The sequence below is a fragment of the Pteropus vampyrus genome, unplaced genomic scaffold (assembly GCF_000151845.1).
Source record: "Pteropus vampyrus isolate Shadow unplaced genomic scaffold, Pvam_2.0 Scaffold147, whole genome shotgun sequence".
Taxonomy (NCBI): domain Eukaryota; kingdom Metazoa; phylum Chordata; class Mammalia; order Chiroptera; family Pteropodidae; genus Pteropus; species Pteropus vampyrus.
This window is the reverse complement of record NW_011888928.1, coordinates 555078-569446: the sequence shown is the minus strand read 5'-3', so window position 1 is coordinate 569446 and position 14369 is coordinate 555078. Positions and strand designations below refer to the sequence as shown.

General features: G+C 48.3%; 1 protein-coding gene and 1 long non-coding RNA gene across 12 annotated transcripts in view; one reads left to right on the top strand and one right to left on the bottom strand.

The window, feature by feature from the left end:
* Nucleotides 1–1911, bottom strand: part of ZMYND8 (zinc finger MYND-type containing 8) — a 109874-nt gene extending 107963 nt beyond the window's left edge. For 3 of the 11 annotated variants that reach the window (XM_011369264.2, XM_011369277.2, XM_011369285.2), the window contains exons 1-2: nt 1835–1910; nt 937–1170 (exon numbers count right to left, since the gene is read on the bottom strand). In XM_011369264.2, the coding sequence (XP_011367566.1) occupies nt 937–950 (14 nt within the window). In that variant the 5' untranslated portion in view covers nt 951–1170; nt 1835–1910. Of the gene's footprint in view, nt 1–476; nt 489–936; nt 1171–1834 lie in introns of those variants that run through there. The other 8 variants (XM_023536079.1, XM_023536092.1, XM_011369287.2 and 5 more) reach the window with 5 other exon arrangements.
* A 1600-nt stretch (nt 1912–3511) lies between these two features.
* On the top strand, nt 3512–5820 carry LOC111745169. Its single transcript, XR_002782529.1, has 2 exons — nt 3512–5109; nt 5504–5820. It is a non-coding gene; the product is annotated as an uncharacterized LOC111745169 (long non-coding RNA).
* The last annotated feature ends 8549 nt before the right edge of the window (nt 5821–14369 follow it).

The window sequence follows — 14369 nt, the reverse complement described above, 5'->3', positions numbered from 1 at the left end:
CTAATAAAAATAGAATAGAATATGTCTCTCTTAATATTCCCAGGCGGAGAAAATCGGGGGACAGAATCAGGCTGAAGGAAGCCAGGCGGAGAGTCCCCGCAATCCCCATCCCTACTCCAAAAACTTCCTCCAAAGCCTAGAAAACACTTTCAGAAACATTTGCTGGCTGTAGGCTGGCTTGCAGAAGAACATTCTGTATCAACAGAAGTCAGGAAAAAAGGCTGAACAATGTAGTTTCAAGTGGAGAAACCCTGTGGGGAGAGAAAAGGCCATGTAGAGACACCACCACCCACCTAGGCCCCAGGAGCTGAGCGCTCTCCCTAGCACTGCTCTGCTGAGGGCTTGGTTCTGTTTAAAGCACACGTCCTCTCTGGTCAAAACTTAGTCCAGCCTTCCCAGAACCTCTTTGGAGAGGAAAACTTGCCTGCTCTGCTGTCTGCCATAAGCTCTCCTTAGAGAGGAGCCTGCTTGCTCACCTTCCATTTTCTTCCCCCAGCAGGCATGTGACACAAGAGAAGACAATAGTGCAAGGGTGGGGGTGGGGGGGGAACTGCTCAGAGAGAGACAGAGAGAGAGAAGAGAGAGAGAGAGAAGAGAGAGAGAGGAGGGGAGGAGAGAAGGAAAAAAAAAAAAAAAAAACCTTCTTTTTTGGCATACCAGGATCTAGCTTCAAACTATTCCAGAAACACCATGTCCTGGTGGAAGAAACGGTGTTCCAGGCCCTTGCCAGTTTGCAAAATCAAGCTATGGCTAATGGCTACTTAGCCATGTGACCCAAGAAAGCAAAAAAAAATTCTCTCTAAACAGTTCCAAGTTAACCTAAGTGCTGTGGGGGTGAGTGTGGCACGGCCAGCCACACAGAAATCACACTGCTCGCCCACAATTCGGATGTCTCAGAGGGAGGGGGAGAAAAGATGGTTAAAAAGTCGAGCTTACCTCTGTGGATGCATTGTTAACACTGTGTAATGTCAATACTTATAAAACATGGAGGACAGGCTCCTAGTTCTCACAGAAAAAGGGTTTGGCACTTCGGCTTGATGATCTGGCCGCCTAATAAGAGCTCATCCCCGATTGGCTGGCCTGGCAAAGCGGAGTGTAAGGCCACCCGGGATTGGCTGAAACACTTCCTGAGCGATTATCTTTGTGAGGCTCTGGTGAGCAAGAGCCATCCTGTGCATAGAAAAAGACAGGCTAAGCTAGGCCTTTTGCAGCAAGAAAAACTTAGGAAAGGGGCCCCCAGACGCACTTCTCCCATACCCTGACTAGATTTCCCAGCACGGGCAAACCAGTGCAGCCAGGCTGACCTGCCCCCAGCAAAGCCTGAGGCCCAGATGACACTGCCAAGAGAGTTTTTGGGGTGAGCTGAAAGGGCTCGCCCTCACCTGCCCCCACAGAAGCGGCTCTTTGCTAGGAAGAAGGCTGGCCTTTTTCTAGAACAATCCAGCAGCATGGTTCCCCTGGAGGGGAATGTGAAGCCGAATAGGGGGAGCCCCAGGAAAAGAGCTAAGGGAGCAGGAGGAAAGGGGCTTGAGGCAGGCCTCAGAGGAGCTGGGGGCCAACAGACAGGCCAGGCAAGCCCCAAGAAATCGCTAAGGAGCAGTCGTGGCTTCTCAGACAAGAGAGGACTCGGGCTGCTGAGGGGAGGAGGGGCACAGAGTGGTCAAGTTTGCATAGTCATTGTCAAAATGCCTCCTGGAAAAGCAGGCCAGAGAGCCATTTTCTCCCCCCGCAGAGAATCTGTCCTCTTGCCCCCCTCAGCCAGTACTCAAAGGAAAACCAACATGGGTTCCTGCCTCCCTGCCAGGATGCCAAGGGCCCCCCCCTCCGTCCTTACCCTAAGAAAAGCCAAATGCACTCCTAGCAGGCCACATGCCTAGATCTACAAACTTCCCGTCCCCTCCCGCCCCCTCCCCCACCGCTGAGGCCTGCTAAACCTGTCAGTTAAACAAAAATCTGACTTCCGTATTAGTCTGCGATGCCTTCAGCTTCCTGCCTATTAACCCTCTCTCGGACTCTGGGCCTGGCTGGGAAAGACTAGGCCCTGAGATCGCAGAAAAGGCCTGTGGAAAAATACCAGCTGCAGCTCTCCCGGCAGATGCAGAAAGAGAGAGAGTGAGCCGCTGTCTCTCGCCTTTGCTTCCCAAGGAGGCGTGTACCATCTGAATCCAGGGCACAGGCAGTGCCTCTTGGTCTGAGAAGCCATTTAAACCCAGAGGGAGAAAGAAGGATGTCAAACTCAGGGAACAAGAACCCCCATTATTAGTCAGGCCTACACCCACGGCTTAGCCCTTCCTGTCACAGTCACCCCTGTATACATGGACTTGGGGAACTGGGCCCTCGGTGGGCAGACAAATCCCATGAGCTTTATAAGGATTCTTGTTTCAATTTATTTCCACAGAGAACGGCTTCTTTTCGTCCCCTAAGGCAGATGGAGCAGCTATTTCACACACAGCCCTATACTTGGCAGACCCCCTCACCCCCATCTCTGGCACTGCTCCCCAGTAAAATATTAACTAGTTTTTCAGAGCAGCTTATAATTCCACCCATTTTAGTAGTATTAGGAGGTCTTTGCCTGTTCCTCCCAAAAGCTGTCTTGGTATTTAATCTGTACCCTGAGAAAGAAAAGACAAATGCAGAAGGATCTCAAAATGGCAATGCTTGCTTGCTTTTTTTTTTTTTTTAAGACAAGGTGCTTAATTAACAAGATTTTTTTTTTTTTTTTAACAACAAGCTGGAACAACAGAAGCTAAATAAATACCATTCTTTAGAGGTTGGAGAAAGCTTCCAGAGGCGAGGCAGCCATATGCCAGGAGGTAAAAACTAAGACCCAATAAAGTCTCCCCTCTCCTCCTAAAATTAGGACCCGTGGGCTTTCTTGTGCCACACCCGTTGGTTCCCACAAAGGAAGCACAGAGTTGGTGGCCTGTTCTCACTGCCCCGCCCACCCCCCACGGACAGCAGAGGCCCACTGTCTGTCAGACAGGAACAAGCCAGGAATACACACACACACACACACACACACACACACACACACAGTGCTGCAGAGGCAGGTCCCAGGCTTTAGGAAAAGGGAGGGGACTTTGTCACCATTGTTGTATTTTAAGCTGAAGAGGCCACCTCCACTGCCAAGAGAGCCAGCACTCAGGACAACAGGCCTGGGCCTCGCCAGAAGGGAGGGGCCTCCTCTTCCTGGGGGTGGAAGCATGTACAGGAAGACCAAACGGGGGGCAAGAGGCAGAGGCCAGAGCTAATCAGACTGTGCTCTCCGTCCTCGTTGGGTGGCAGTGGCGTCCCGCCACCCTCCCATGAGGAATCCCGTTTGTCTCCCCAGGTTGTGCTTTTGAGGGAACAAACGTGACTGTGAGTTTGTGGCAGATCTTGTGTACAGCCAACTTCACGACCCGATGAGGAAATGAAATATGCCACTGGTGTCCGTGGTGGATTTTAACCCGGGATTAGAGCTTGTTGCATAAGCAGCTGCAGCATCCTCCCCCTCCCTCCCTCCCACCCTCTCTCTGATCACTTGATCACTTGAAATGTTTTCTGGGGCAAAGAGCAGGAAGCTGCAAGCTTATTCTGGCAGCTCTGCTCTGTCTGAGGAATGCCGTTGGCATTCGGGTAGGTCCGAGGTTATCTGGAAAACAGCAATTCGGCTGGGGACAGAGACAAAGGTATGGTGGCAGATGGAATCCTGGGAGGAACACGAATTGAAAAGGAAGCCCAGGACAGGCCCAGTAAGGGCCACTCCGGGGTTTGATGGAATGTGGCTGATAAGAGGGAAATGAGCCCAATATTGCTGTCCTCAATCTAGAGATGATTCAATGGCCTTTCTCAAACCGCCCCCTGCACAGAGTAGTCCCAGCAGCTACCACATGCTCACAGGGGCCAGGCGCTGTGCTAAATCAGTGCTTTACGCAGACTGACTCCAGGAGATAGGGAGTATTGTTAGAGACCCAGAGGGAGAAGTGAGCTGCCCAAGGTCGCACAGCTGGCAAGTGCCAGAGGCCAGACTTCCAACCCGGTTATGACTCCACATCATTCATTAAACCCTGTACTTTCGTTTGCCTCTAAAGAGAAGCATGACCTGTGATTTCTTTTTGGGGGTCGACGCCTTTGACAAAGAGTTTTAAGTCCTGAATGATGGCGCCAGGAGAATTTTAGATCAGACTCATTTCAAGGCCCAGAGAAAGCTCCTCTCTCCCTACAAAGCTTCAGCAAGACGTCAAGGGAAAACTTTGCCATCTCTAAAATCCGGCTTTTATATTCCTTGAAATCAGTAGTTCTCAACCAGGGATGGTTTGGGCCCCCTCCCCCGCCCCCCTCCCAGGGGATATGTGGCAATGTCGGGAGAGGTGCGAATGGCATCTGGTGGGCGGAGCCCAGGGACGCTGCTAAACATCTTACAGTGCACAGGACAGTCCTCACAATAAGGTCCAAAACGTCCCATCGTGCCGAGGTAGGGGAACCTTGTCTCAAATGAAAAGGAAGAATTCCAACCATTATGCCTCAGGATAGAAAAGCCAGCACAGGCCTAAACAAGCAGGTTCCACGGTGATATTAATAAGCAATGAGCTAATAAAAATAGAATAGAATATGTCTCTCTTAATATTCCCAGGCGGAGAAAATCGGGGGACAGAATCAGGCTGAAGGAAGCCAGGCGGAGAGTCTCAGTGATAGAGTTGGTCTCCAAGGAGAGGAAGGGCTGGCTCCAGCTCCCTTCCCCAGGCACCTTAACTAGCCGAGGCCTGGCCTCACCGAAATGGCTCTCCACTCCCGTTGGCCTGCAGCCAGGCGAGCAGCAGGAGGAGCGGCCTCAGCAAGCTGCATCCCGAGATAGCCTGTTCGCCTGACTATGAAAATAAGCACACTTGGAGTTATCTGCCTCAAGCTAGCAGCAGGCCTCTCTGTCTGTTATGCGAAACGGACAGGATTGAGGCAGGGAAGTGTTTTAAATATCTTGTTTTGTTTTGTTTCTTTTTGGCCAACTGGAACGGAGGCCGACTTCAGGCATGGTGACAGAAGGGCTCACCTTCAGAGCACACAGTCGTGTTAGAGCCATAAAGAGGCAATTAGGACTCCCTACCTTGGAGAAGAGGTGTCCTCTGAAAGGTCTCTTTCTTTCTTTCTTTCTTTCTTTCTTTCTTTCTTTCTTTCTTTCTTTCTTTCTTTCTTTCTCTCTCTCTCTCAATCTCTCTCTCTCTCTCTCCTTCCCTCCCTCTCTCCCTCTCTCTCTCTCTCTCTTTCTTTCTTTCTTTCTTGGAGGCGCTGGCAAGATTGGGCAAAGGGAAAGAGGAGGGAAGGGCAGTGGGGGATGGTACGTGGCCATCAGGCAGATGGCCTCAGTGTGGGTGGGGAGAGACGTAAGGGATGCAGGAACAAAATGAAAACCAAAAGGAAGAGGATTTGGACCTCCACTTCCCTGCTCTTTTTACTCCCTAGCAATTACCATTACAGAAAGAATACCACATATTTATTCACTCTGTTTGTTTCTCTCTTGCACTAGACCAGTGGCCATGTCTGGAGACATTTCTGGTTGTCACATCTGGAGGAAGGGTGTGATACTGGCATCCAGAGGGTAGAGACCAGGGATGCTGCTACACACTCTGCAATGCGTAGGACAGCACCCACGAACAGAGAACTAGCCAGCCCCAAATGTTATCCGTGCCAAGGCTGAGAAACCCTGCATCAGACAGACTGAGAGCTTCAGCAAGGCCAAGACCTTGCCTGAATTGTTCACCACTGTGCTCTCCGCATCTAACACTGTGCTCGACATGTATTAGAGCTCAATAAAACATCACCCCTACCTAGATGGTTACAGAAGTCTCCTGCCTGAGCCTCCTGCTTCTGCCCTTGTCAATGCTTGTGCACATGCAGTCACACATATGTGCACACATGCACACGCGTACACACAGAAGCCGCCAGTGATTCTTGTTAAAACAAGTCAGATCTTACCCTCCCTCTGCTCAAAATCCCTCAATTGCTCCCACCTCACTCAGAGTAAAATAAAAGCTCAAGTGCAAAGATGGCCATAGAAATGCAAAAGCAAATTTAGTTCCCCCGGAATGCAGTGGATTGACTTGAGGATAAGTTTTGCCAGTTTTTGTCTCTATTTGTAAATTTGTGTCAACATTCCTTATCTGTGCGGTACTCTGAATCCGCCTATGAATCAGTTATAACATCTTATGAGTTAGATAAAATCTCTGATGTGTTCTTTTTATATTTGTATGTAGCCGTTTAAATAAATTATGTTTGAACAGTGATTTTTAATTTTTTTGAAAGAAAAAGAAGTCATCATTGACCTCCAAGAATCAGCTTCAACAGGGTAGTTAGGGTAGTTGGGTGTACTGTTCCCTGACCTCTTGCTAACATTCAATGCTGGACACATCTGAGTTTCCAAAACACTGCTCGGCCCAGCAACTCCAGCGCTAACTGCTCTGCTGTGTCCTTCTGGCCATGCATAGGATGCTCTTTATCTAGGCTCTGGAGCCAGTCAGCTGGAGAAGGGAGCAGGGGTCGGTCCCTTCCAAGCTTCCTCTCTTCACTTAGGGAACTTAAGCAAGTCGTTTAACCTTTTTGTGCCTCAGTTTCCGAGTCTGCGAAGTGGGGATGTGAGGATTATTTAACACAGGTGCAGAGTACCTGCTGAAGAAATGTTGGATGTTTTTTCTTTCCTTGCAACCTCTTCGTGCAAGAATTCCATCCACTGTCACAGCAGATTCCAAAGCTAAGGACCAAGGCCCAACCTCTCTCCTGAAGCCCAGATCTACGTGTCTAACCTCTGGACGAGCATGTTCTTACTCCTGATCCAGACAGTTCACAGACATGTACAGAGTGCCTCCTCTCCCTCTGAGAGCTGATGACTGAGCAAGGAAGTAATAAACAATTAAAAATGCATAAGATAAAATATCAAATTGAGATCAATACTATGAAGAAAAACAAAGCAGGGTGAGGATATAGGGGAGTGAAAAGATGGGGTGAGGCTGCTTTAGGCAGGTAGGGGAAGGGCTCCAATAAGGCTGTGACATTTGAGCAGAAAGAGATGGAGCCTTCCAGGTTGCGGGGGGGGGGGGGCAGCAAGTGCAAGGTCCCTGAGGCAGGTTCAAGCTTGGTACCCTGGTGTTTCAGAGAAACAAAAACAAAAAAGGCCAAACGTGGCCCCCAAAAAAGGCCAGTGAAGCATGTCCACGCTGTTTCTAATTCTACCCCAAATGAGAGCCCCAAGGAATGATAACTAAGCACATGTAATCAAGACTGTGTCTGCCACTGCCTAGCTGGAGCTCAAATAATTTCCATGACTCTACACCTGGTTCTCCACATACAAAATCGGAATACTGCTTCCTATCTCATAAGGTTGTACTCCAGAGTAAATGAATTAATGGCTATGAAAACACCTGCCATAAACAAAGCATTCAAAACAAATAATGGCTACACTCACTTTTTCTGCTGTCTTCAAAAGCCTTCAACAATTCTCTACTAATTAAATGCAACCCTGACCCACCCTTATCAGGCCCTCTTTATCTGTCTCCATACCTGACTTTCCCATCTCAGCTCCCTCTATTTTTCAGTGAAATGGGATAGCTCACCTGTTCCCAAGTGTGACCCACCATGGCTCATTCTCCCTGTATCCCTTGTTGGAATAACACCTACCCTTCAAATCTCAGGTGCCACCTCATGTCCAGAGTGTCTTTACTGATTGATTTCTCAGCTGGGAGGTTCCTTGGCTCCTGATTTCTAAGCCACTAGAGCACACAACCCCTGCCTTTGTGACTTCTCAGTATTGGGGGGCCACTGGGACCTCTCACTGAGCAGGGCAAACCCAACCAGCACCTCTGCAGGGCCCCCATCCCAGTCAACAGAATCACCCTTCATCTGGTTGCTTCAAATCAGCACACTCGACTCTCCGCTTTTGCTCACAGCCCTCATCCAAACCATCAGCAAGGCCAGGAGATCTGCCCGCCAAGTATATTCTGAACATGGCTCTTCTGCTCATCACCCAACCCCTTCCCTCGGCGCCACCAACCCTGTTCACTCACAAAACTGCTACAGCAGTCTCCCCAGTCATTCCCAATCCTCCATCCTCCTTCCCTTCAGAATCACCCGGGGATTCCACTAGTGCGTGTTACCTCCCGGGGATTGCACTGGACAGCCAAGGCTAAGAATCCTGTTCTAACTCATCTCCCGCCTCCCCCTTCTGCCCTCTCTGGGCTCTTGTCCACACGATAGCCATAGGAACCTTGACGTCACCTGCCTGCTCAAAACCGTCTCTGGGCAGCACAATTCACAATAAGCAAAAGGTGAAAATCACCCAATTGTCCATCGAGGGATGAATGAATAAACAAGATGTGGTCTGTCTGCGCAGTGGAATATTACTCAGCCAGAAAAAGGAATGAACCTTATGCTAAGTGAAAGAAGCCAGACACAAAAGCCACATATTGAATGGTTGGTTGTTTATATGAAATATACAGAATAGGCAAATCCAGAGACAGAAAGTAGGTCAATGGTTGTGGGAGTTGGGGAGAGAGGAATGAAGGGTGACTGCATAATGGATACTGGGGTTTGCCTTTTGGGGTGATGAAAAAGCTCTGGAACTAGATAGTGGTGGTTGCACAACATTGTGAAAATACTAAATGCCTCTGGATTGTAGACTTTTGAGTGGTTAAAATGGTAAATTTTACATTAAGTATATTTTATTAAAATTAAAAAAAAACTATCCACATCCTTCTCATCTCACCTAATATAAAACTCCACTTCTGCCACATGCTCTCTCCTCGACTCCTACCAATTCCCCCAGGGCGCACTGCGCTCAGCCACCTCCGTCTGCCACCTTGCTGTTTTTCAATGCAACTTTTGCTTTTCGTGTGTCTCTCTTTTGCCCTTGAAGTTTCTAGGTATTTGCGCCTCACTCTCAAACTCCCCTGCTGTGTTATAAATCCCGGAGTGTAGAACTACAGTAGCATCATGACTCTTATAGGAACTCGGTGTTTGTTGAATGACTAAACAATTACTCGATTCTATACGGTTACTTACATTCACTTCCTGGCATCAAGCCTCATCTGCATACCTTCCCATGATAAATCACATCCTCTCCTTCCCCAGCTCAAAATCCTCCAATGGCTTCCCATCACTTTAAAACCAAAGTCTGCAAACTATGGCCCACGGGCCTAATCCAGCCCACCACCTGTTAATACCTGACCTTCGAGCTCAAAATGGTGTTTTACATTTTTAAATGGTTGGAAAAAAAATCAAAAATAAAAATTTGTGGCATGCATAAATCCAAAGAAATTTAAATTTCGGTGTCCAGAGAAAAGCACGATTGGAACTTCATTTGTTTATTGTCTGTCTGCTTTTGCACTGCAACGGCTGGGTCCAGTGATTGTAACAGAGACCACAGACGGCCCTCGAAGCCTAAAATATTTACTATCTGGTCCTTCACAGAAAATCTTTGCAACTCCCCTTTTCAGCAGAAAATCTTGTCACTCAGAGCCCTCTCCAGGCCGGTCCCCACTCTGATCTCTCAAATGAGTCCCCCTCCCTCTCTCCATTCTGGCAGCCTAGGCCTCCTTCCTCAGGCTGTCTCCCTCCTAGATCCTATGCACCGTCCCCTCCACCTGGAACACCTTCAGGCCCATGGCTCTTTTTCACGACTCAGGTCTGGCTGCAAACGCCACTCTTCCAAGAGGCCTTTGTTGACCATCCATCTGGCACTGACTTCTTACGTTTTCCGAGACACCACTCTGTTATTTCCTTCCTAGGACTTAGCACAACATCTAAGCCCCTTATTTCTCTGTTTACTTACTTTTCGTCTGTGTACAAAGGCGAGACTTTGTGTATGTTCACCAGTATTCCCCAGGCCACTACAGGCCTGGGGCATACTAGTTGCTCAATAAATATTTGTCCAATGAATGCCATTTTCTTCTTACATCAAGTAGTTTCTCTACAAGATTTCCACTAGAACAACCATGGCCCTAAGATGGATTTTGCACCATCTCGCACAATCTATTAGGTTTGAACCACATGAAGTTATAATTTGTACATGAATAAAAAAGCGGAATAGTGGCAGTTTCATCCACAGCAATATGAAAAAATATAATCAACTAATTCTCGAGATCCTTCAACTGTTTACTGCACTCCAGCCACTCTGACCTACTTTGGGGTCCTCAAAATGTGCCACCTGTTGCTTGCCAGACCCCTTATGGACTTTTACACATGCTGCTTCTGCTTCAGACCCAGGACCAAATGTCGCCTCCTCCAGGAGGCCCCCTGGGATCGCATCATGTCACAACAGCGGCTTCATTTCCTTCCCAGTACTTAGCATGTCCTAAGCTGAGAGACGAAGTGTCATATTTGCTTTTCAAGGCAGGATACTCGTTTTCATACACACTGTTGTAACCCCAGAGTCTAGAGTACGTCCCTCATTTGGGAGTCCCTCAATGTTTATTCATTTGAGTGAATGTAAATTCCTTGAGCTCCACTCCATACTTTTAAACCAGGTTGCTTATCAAATTACTGGAGTGACTTCTATGGGCTAGACCCTGCGTCCGTGTCCCTCCTCGTTACATCAGCCACAGCATCTTCACCTGGTTACAGTAGCTAACCCAGGCCAGGTACCATTCTAAGCACATTTTACCTATTAATTAATTTAATCCTCGCCCACAACTCTATGAACCAAATGCTAATTTACCCTCATCGGACAGATGAGGAAACTGAGGTGCAAAGAAAGGAAGTTTACGCCTCTGAGAAAGGAAGACACTGATAAGAAAAAAGAAATCTAAGCCCACTCGACCTCTAAAATTCCAAGAAATTCAAACGCTGTGGAGAAAGGGAACCAAAAGAGACAGGAAACACTCAAAGGCGATCAGGAACCAAGCTGGCGACAACAAAAACCACACCAAGGCAAAAAAGAAATCCCAGATACGGGGCCATGTGACCGAAACTCAACTCTCAGGTGCTTCTCAGGCGACCAAACCTTGCTCCCCGCCCCCCAGTATTTCTCATCCAATTCTGCAAGCCCCAAACCTGGACGTCACCCCTAAGCTCTCCCTCTCCCACTTCTCATCCCGGAGGCCCGTGGGATTTACCTTCTGAGTGTCTTCCACTGTCGGTTCCGGCTTCGTAGCACCATTCTGCAGAGCTGGTGACTTGCTCAGAGCCACCATTATCTGTTTATCTGGGCAGGAAGGGAACAGCCTCCCACCAGCCCCAGGCCCCAGTCTGCTCCCATCCCCCACCCTCAGCAACCAGAGGGATCTTTTGAAATTTCAATTTGGACCAGGACACATGCCCATCCCCCAACCTCCACCTCAAAAACCTTCAGAGGTTTCCCATTGTTCTCAGGCTAGTCTCAAATTCCTAACCCAGCCTTAGGGGGCAGCGGTGGGGTGGGAGGGGGGTCGGGGGGCCTGCAGGAGTCCCTTCTCCAACTTCAGCTCGGGTCTCTGAGCTCCAGACAAACCCTAACCGTCTTGGAAGGCTCTGAACCAGGCTGCCTTGAGTTCAGATTCTGATGCCGCCATTCATTCGCTCACTGTGTGACCTTGTGCAAGTGACTTAACCTCTCTGGGCCTGTAAATGTGGATAATAACACCTCCCAGAGCGTAGTCTGAATTAAACTAGTCCCTGTGGTAAAAGTGCTTATTTTCAGTGTCTTGCACCACTCAGCTATCTCTGTTGTTATCAGGTAACTCCTATTCATCCTTCAAAACACACCACAATATTCATTTCTTCAGGGTAGCCTTCCTGGACTCGCTTCTCAATAAATCAGATCCCTCTGCTATATATATATATATATATCCCTCATGGTGCTTATGGCAATCGTAATTTTATACTTGATACATATTTAATAACTGGGTATAAATTCCTATGATTGATTTTTTATTTGGTGTGTTTTGTCAATTCTCTATCTCCCTGGCACACGGTAGGTGTTCAGAGATAATTTGGTGATTATTGAACAGGGACTGGCTGAATAAATCAACTGTGAGGATGCCTGAATCCCCAGTTTTCAAGTCAAATTAGAAAACTGAAGCCCTCCGGGGCTCACCAGGTTCCAAACGGAAGCTACAGTCATTAGTATGTAAAGCAAATTGGGAGGGGCCCAGAGCAGCAGCAGGGGAGGGGCGGTCACCTAAAAGCTGAGGTCTCCACCAGGAGCAGCTGAGGACCTGAAGGCCCCCGGGAGAAGAGGCGGGTTACCCCGTGAGGGGGGTTACCCCGTGAGGGGGGTTACCCCGTTTGCCGGAGGCTGCAGAAATTGCCCGGGTTCTGAGCCCTCCCATCTTTCCCCTTTCGCACTGTCCTTACGTCCAGCCCCCCACCCCCACCCCGCCCCAGCTCCACCCTCAGCTCCGTGGCTCAGATCTCTTAGGGCAGCTCTGCCCTAGGCCTCCACCAGCCTGACATCAGAACTCCTTTAGGGTGGCCAAGTCTAGCAAATAAAAATACAAGATGCCCAGTTAAATTTGAATTTCTGGTAAACAATGAACAATTTTTTAGTCTAAGTACATCCTGCATTTAATCTAGCACCCCTGACTCGCTGGCCGCATCAAACTCCCTGGCAGTGGCTTCTCTGTTACTTTTCTGTTTTGGAATCCTGAGCCTCCTGGGACCCATAATTCAACCTGTCTGCACTGTTTCTGCCTCTAGGTAAAGGAGGAACTCCTAGAAAATAACCCACCCAGTTCTTAGTATTCAATATGGATGCCATAAAGAACAGCCATTCTTCCACTCTGTTTTAATGGATGCCATTTCCTGGGGCCTCTCCACAGCCATGGATGGCTGAACCCATTCTACAGAGGAGGAAAACTAAGAACAAGAAGCAAAGTGTTCCGTCTTTGGGATTCTCGTGCTATAACTCTTCCCGAACATAATCAGATGGGAATGAACAATAAACTGTAAGCCGCAAGAGGACAGGGACATGGCTTTGGTTTCTATGATGGACTCCTAGAGCCCAGCACAGTGTTTTAGCTGGTGCTTCATAAGTAGTCGTGGAATGAGCGAATATAAATCCACCAGTTTCCATAACACAGAAAACGAATTCATTCTCTCTCTCCCTCTCTCCCTCTCTCCCTCTCTATCTCTCTATCTTAAACTCAGGTCTGTTTTCCTGTGTTTTCTCTATAGCTCCAGCTACGTGGGAAGGAAATTAGGATTAAATCAGATTTCTGGCTTTTCTCCCAAAATAAAGCAAAATAACAAAATGTAATGTGAACAGGGAAAAACCATGACCATGGGAATACCGAAACAGCCACACTGGTTGTTTTCTAGCTGGGGAGAAGGAACTTCAGAGAATTTGATTCAGCACAGTTGCAGCCAGCATTCATAAAACACCAGCCGTGCCCTCCCATTTGCTGGAAATGATTAGGAGAGAAAATGAATTCCCAGGAGGAAAGGATTTTCTAGGGTATTGGAGGAGGAGTGTTGAATCCAACCCAGAGAACCCTTTGAGAATATGGAGCCACCTGGACACACTGATTAACTCTCTTTGCCAGGCGCCCAGCAGGTAAACAGGGCACCCATGGTACCTGTTCTTAATTGCTCCCACCTGGACTTGAAGTTGGACATGAACTTTGGGGTCTGACTTAGGGAATTCTGTTTCTCACTTATGTTTTCTTTATTTGGTGATAAGGCTAGGACGGCCATGGGGATGGTAAAGGGAGTCTAGCGTTTGAGAGAACAGGTTGATTGGGACGTCCCCATGCTCTTTATAATTAACCAGAAGTGGCCTGCATGCGTTATTAGATTCACTGGGTTCTCATCTTTGGGGTATCCCCCCCATGGCCAGTGCCAACCTCATAGACCTCAACCTAACCAGTAGACCTTTCTCCATGGATTTCCCCTAACAACATGCTCATCTGGAAAGATCCTTCAGCTTGAAGGTCACTTACTCAGAGAGGCCTTCCCTAACTGCCTCATCTAAAGGTGCTGCAGCCACACCAGGCAGTCACGCTCTATGACATCACTCTATGACATCTCCCTGTTGTATCGAGCTCTGTGACTGTCAACAGTCACACCATAGGCTGTTCTTTGTTGACTCATGAGTCCCTTGGTCTCCCCCAACTAGGCCGCCAGCCTAGTTGGATGCTGTCTGGCTAGTTCATTCTGGATCCCCAGCCCCAGAGGCTGCTAGACCCACAGTTGGCACTGAGTTAGAGCCTATGAAAAGGATGAATAATAACAACTTATATTAACTGCCTGCTAATTGTGTGTGAGGCATGCCTCTTAGCTTTTCTCATAGATTAAGTCGTTGACTCTTCGCAGTATCGTGAGGTATGCTGTTCCCTCTGCCTGGAACGCTTCCCCTCTGCCTCAGAAATTCTCAGAACTCACACTCCCTTTTCATTCAGGTCTCTGCTCAATTCAAAGAGGCCTTCCCT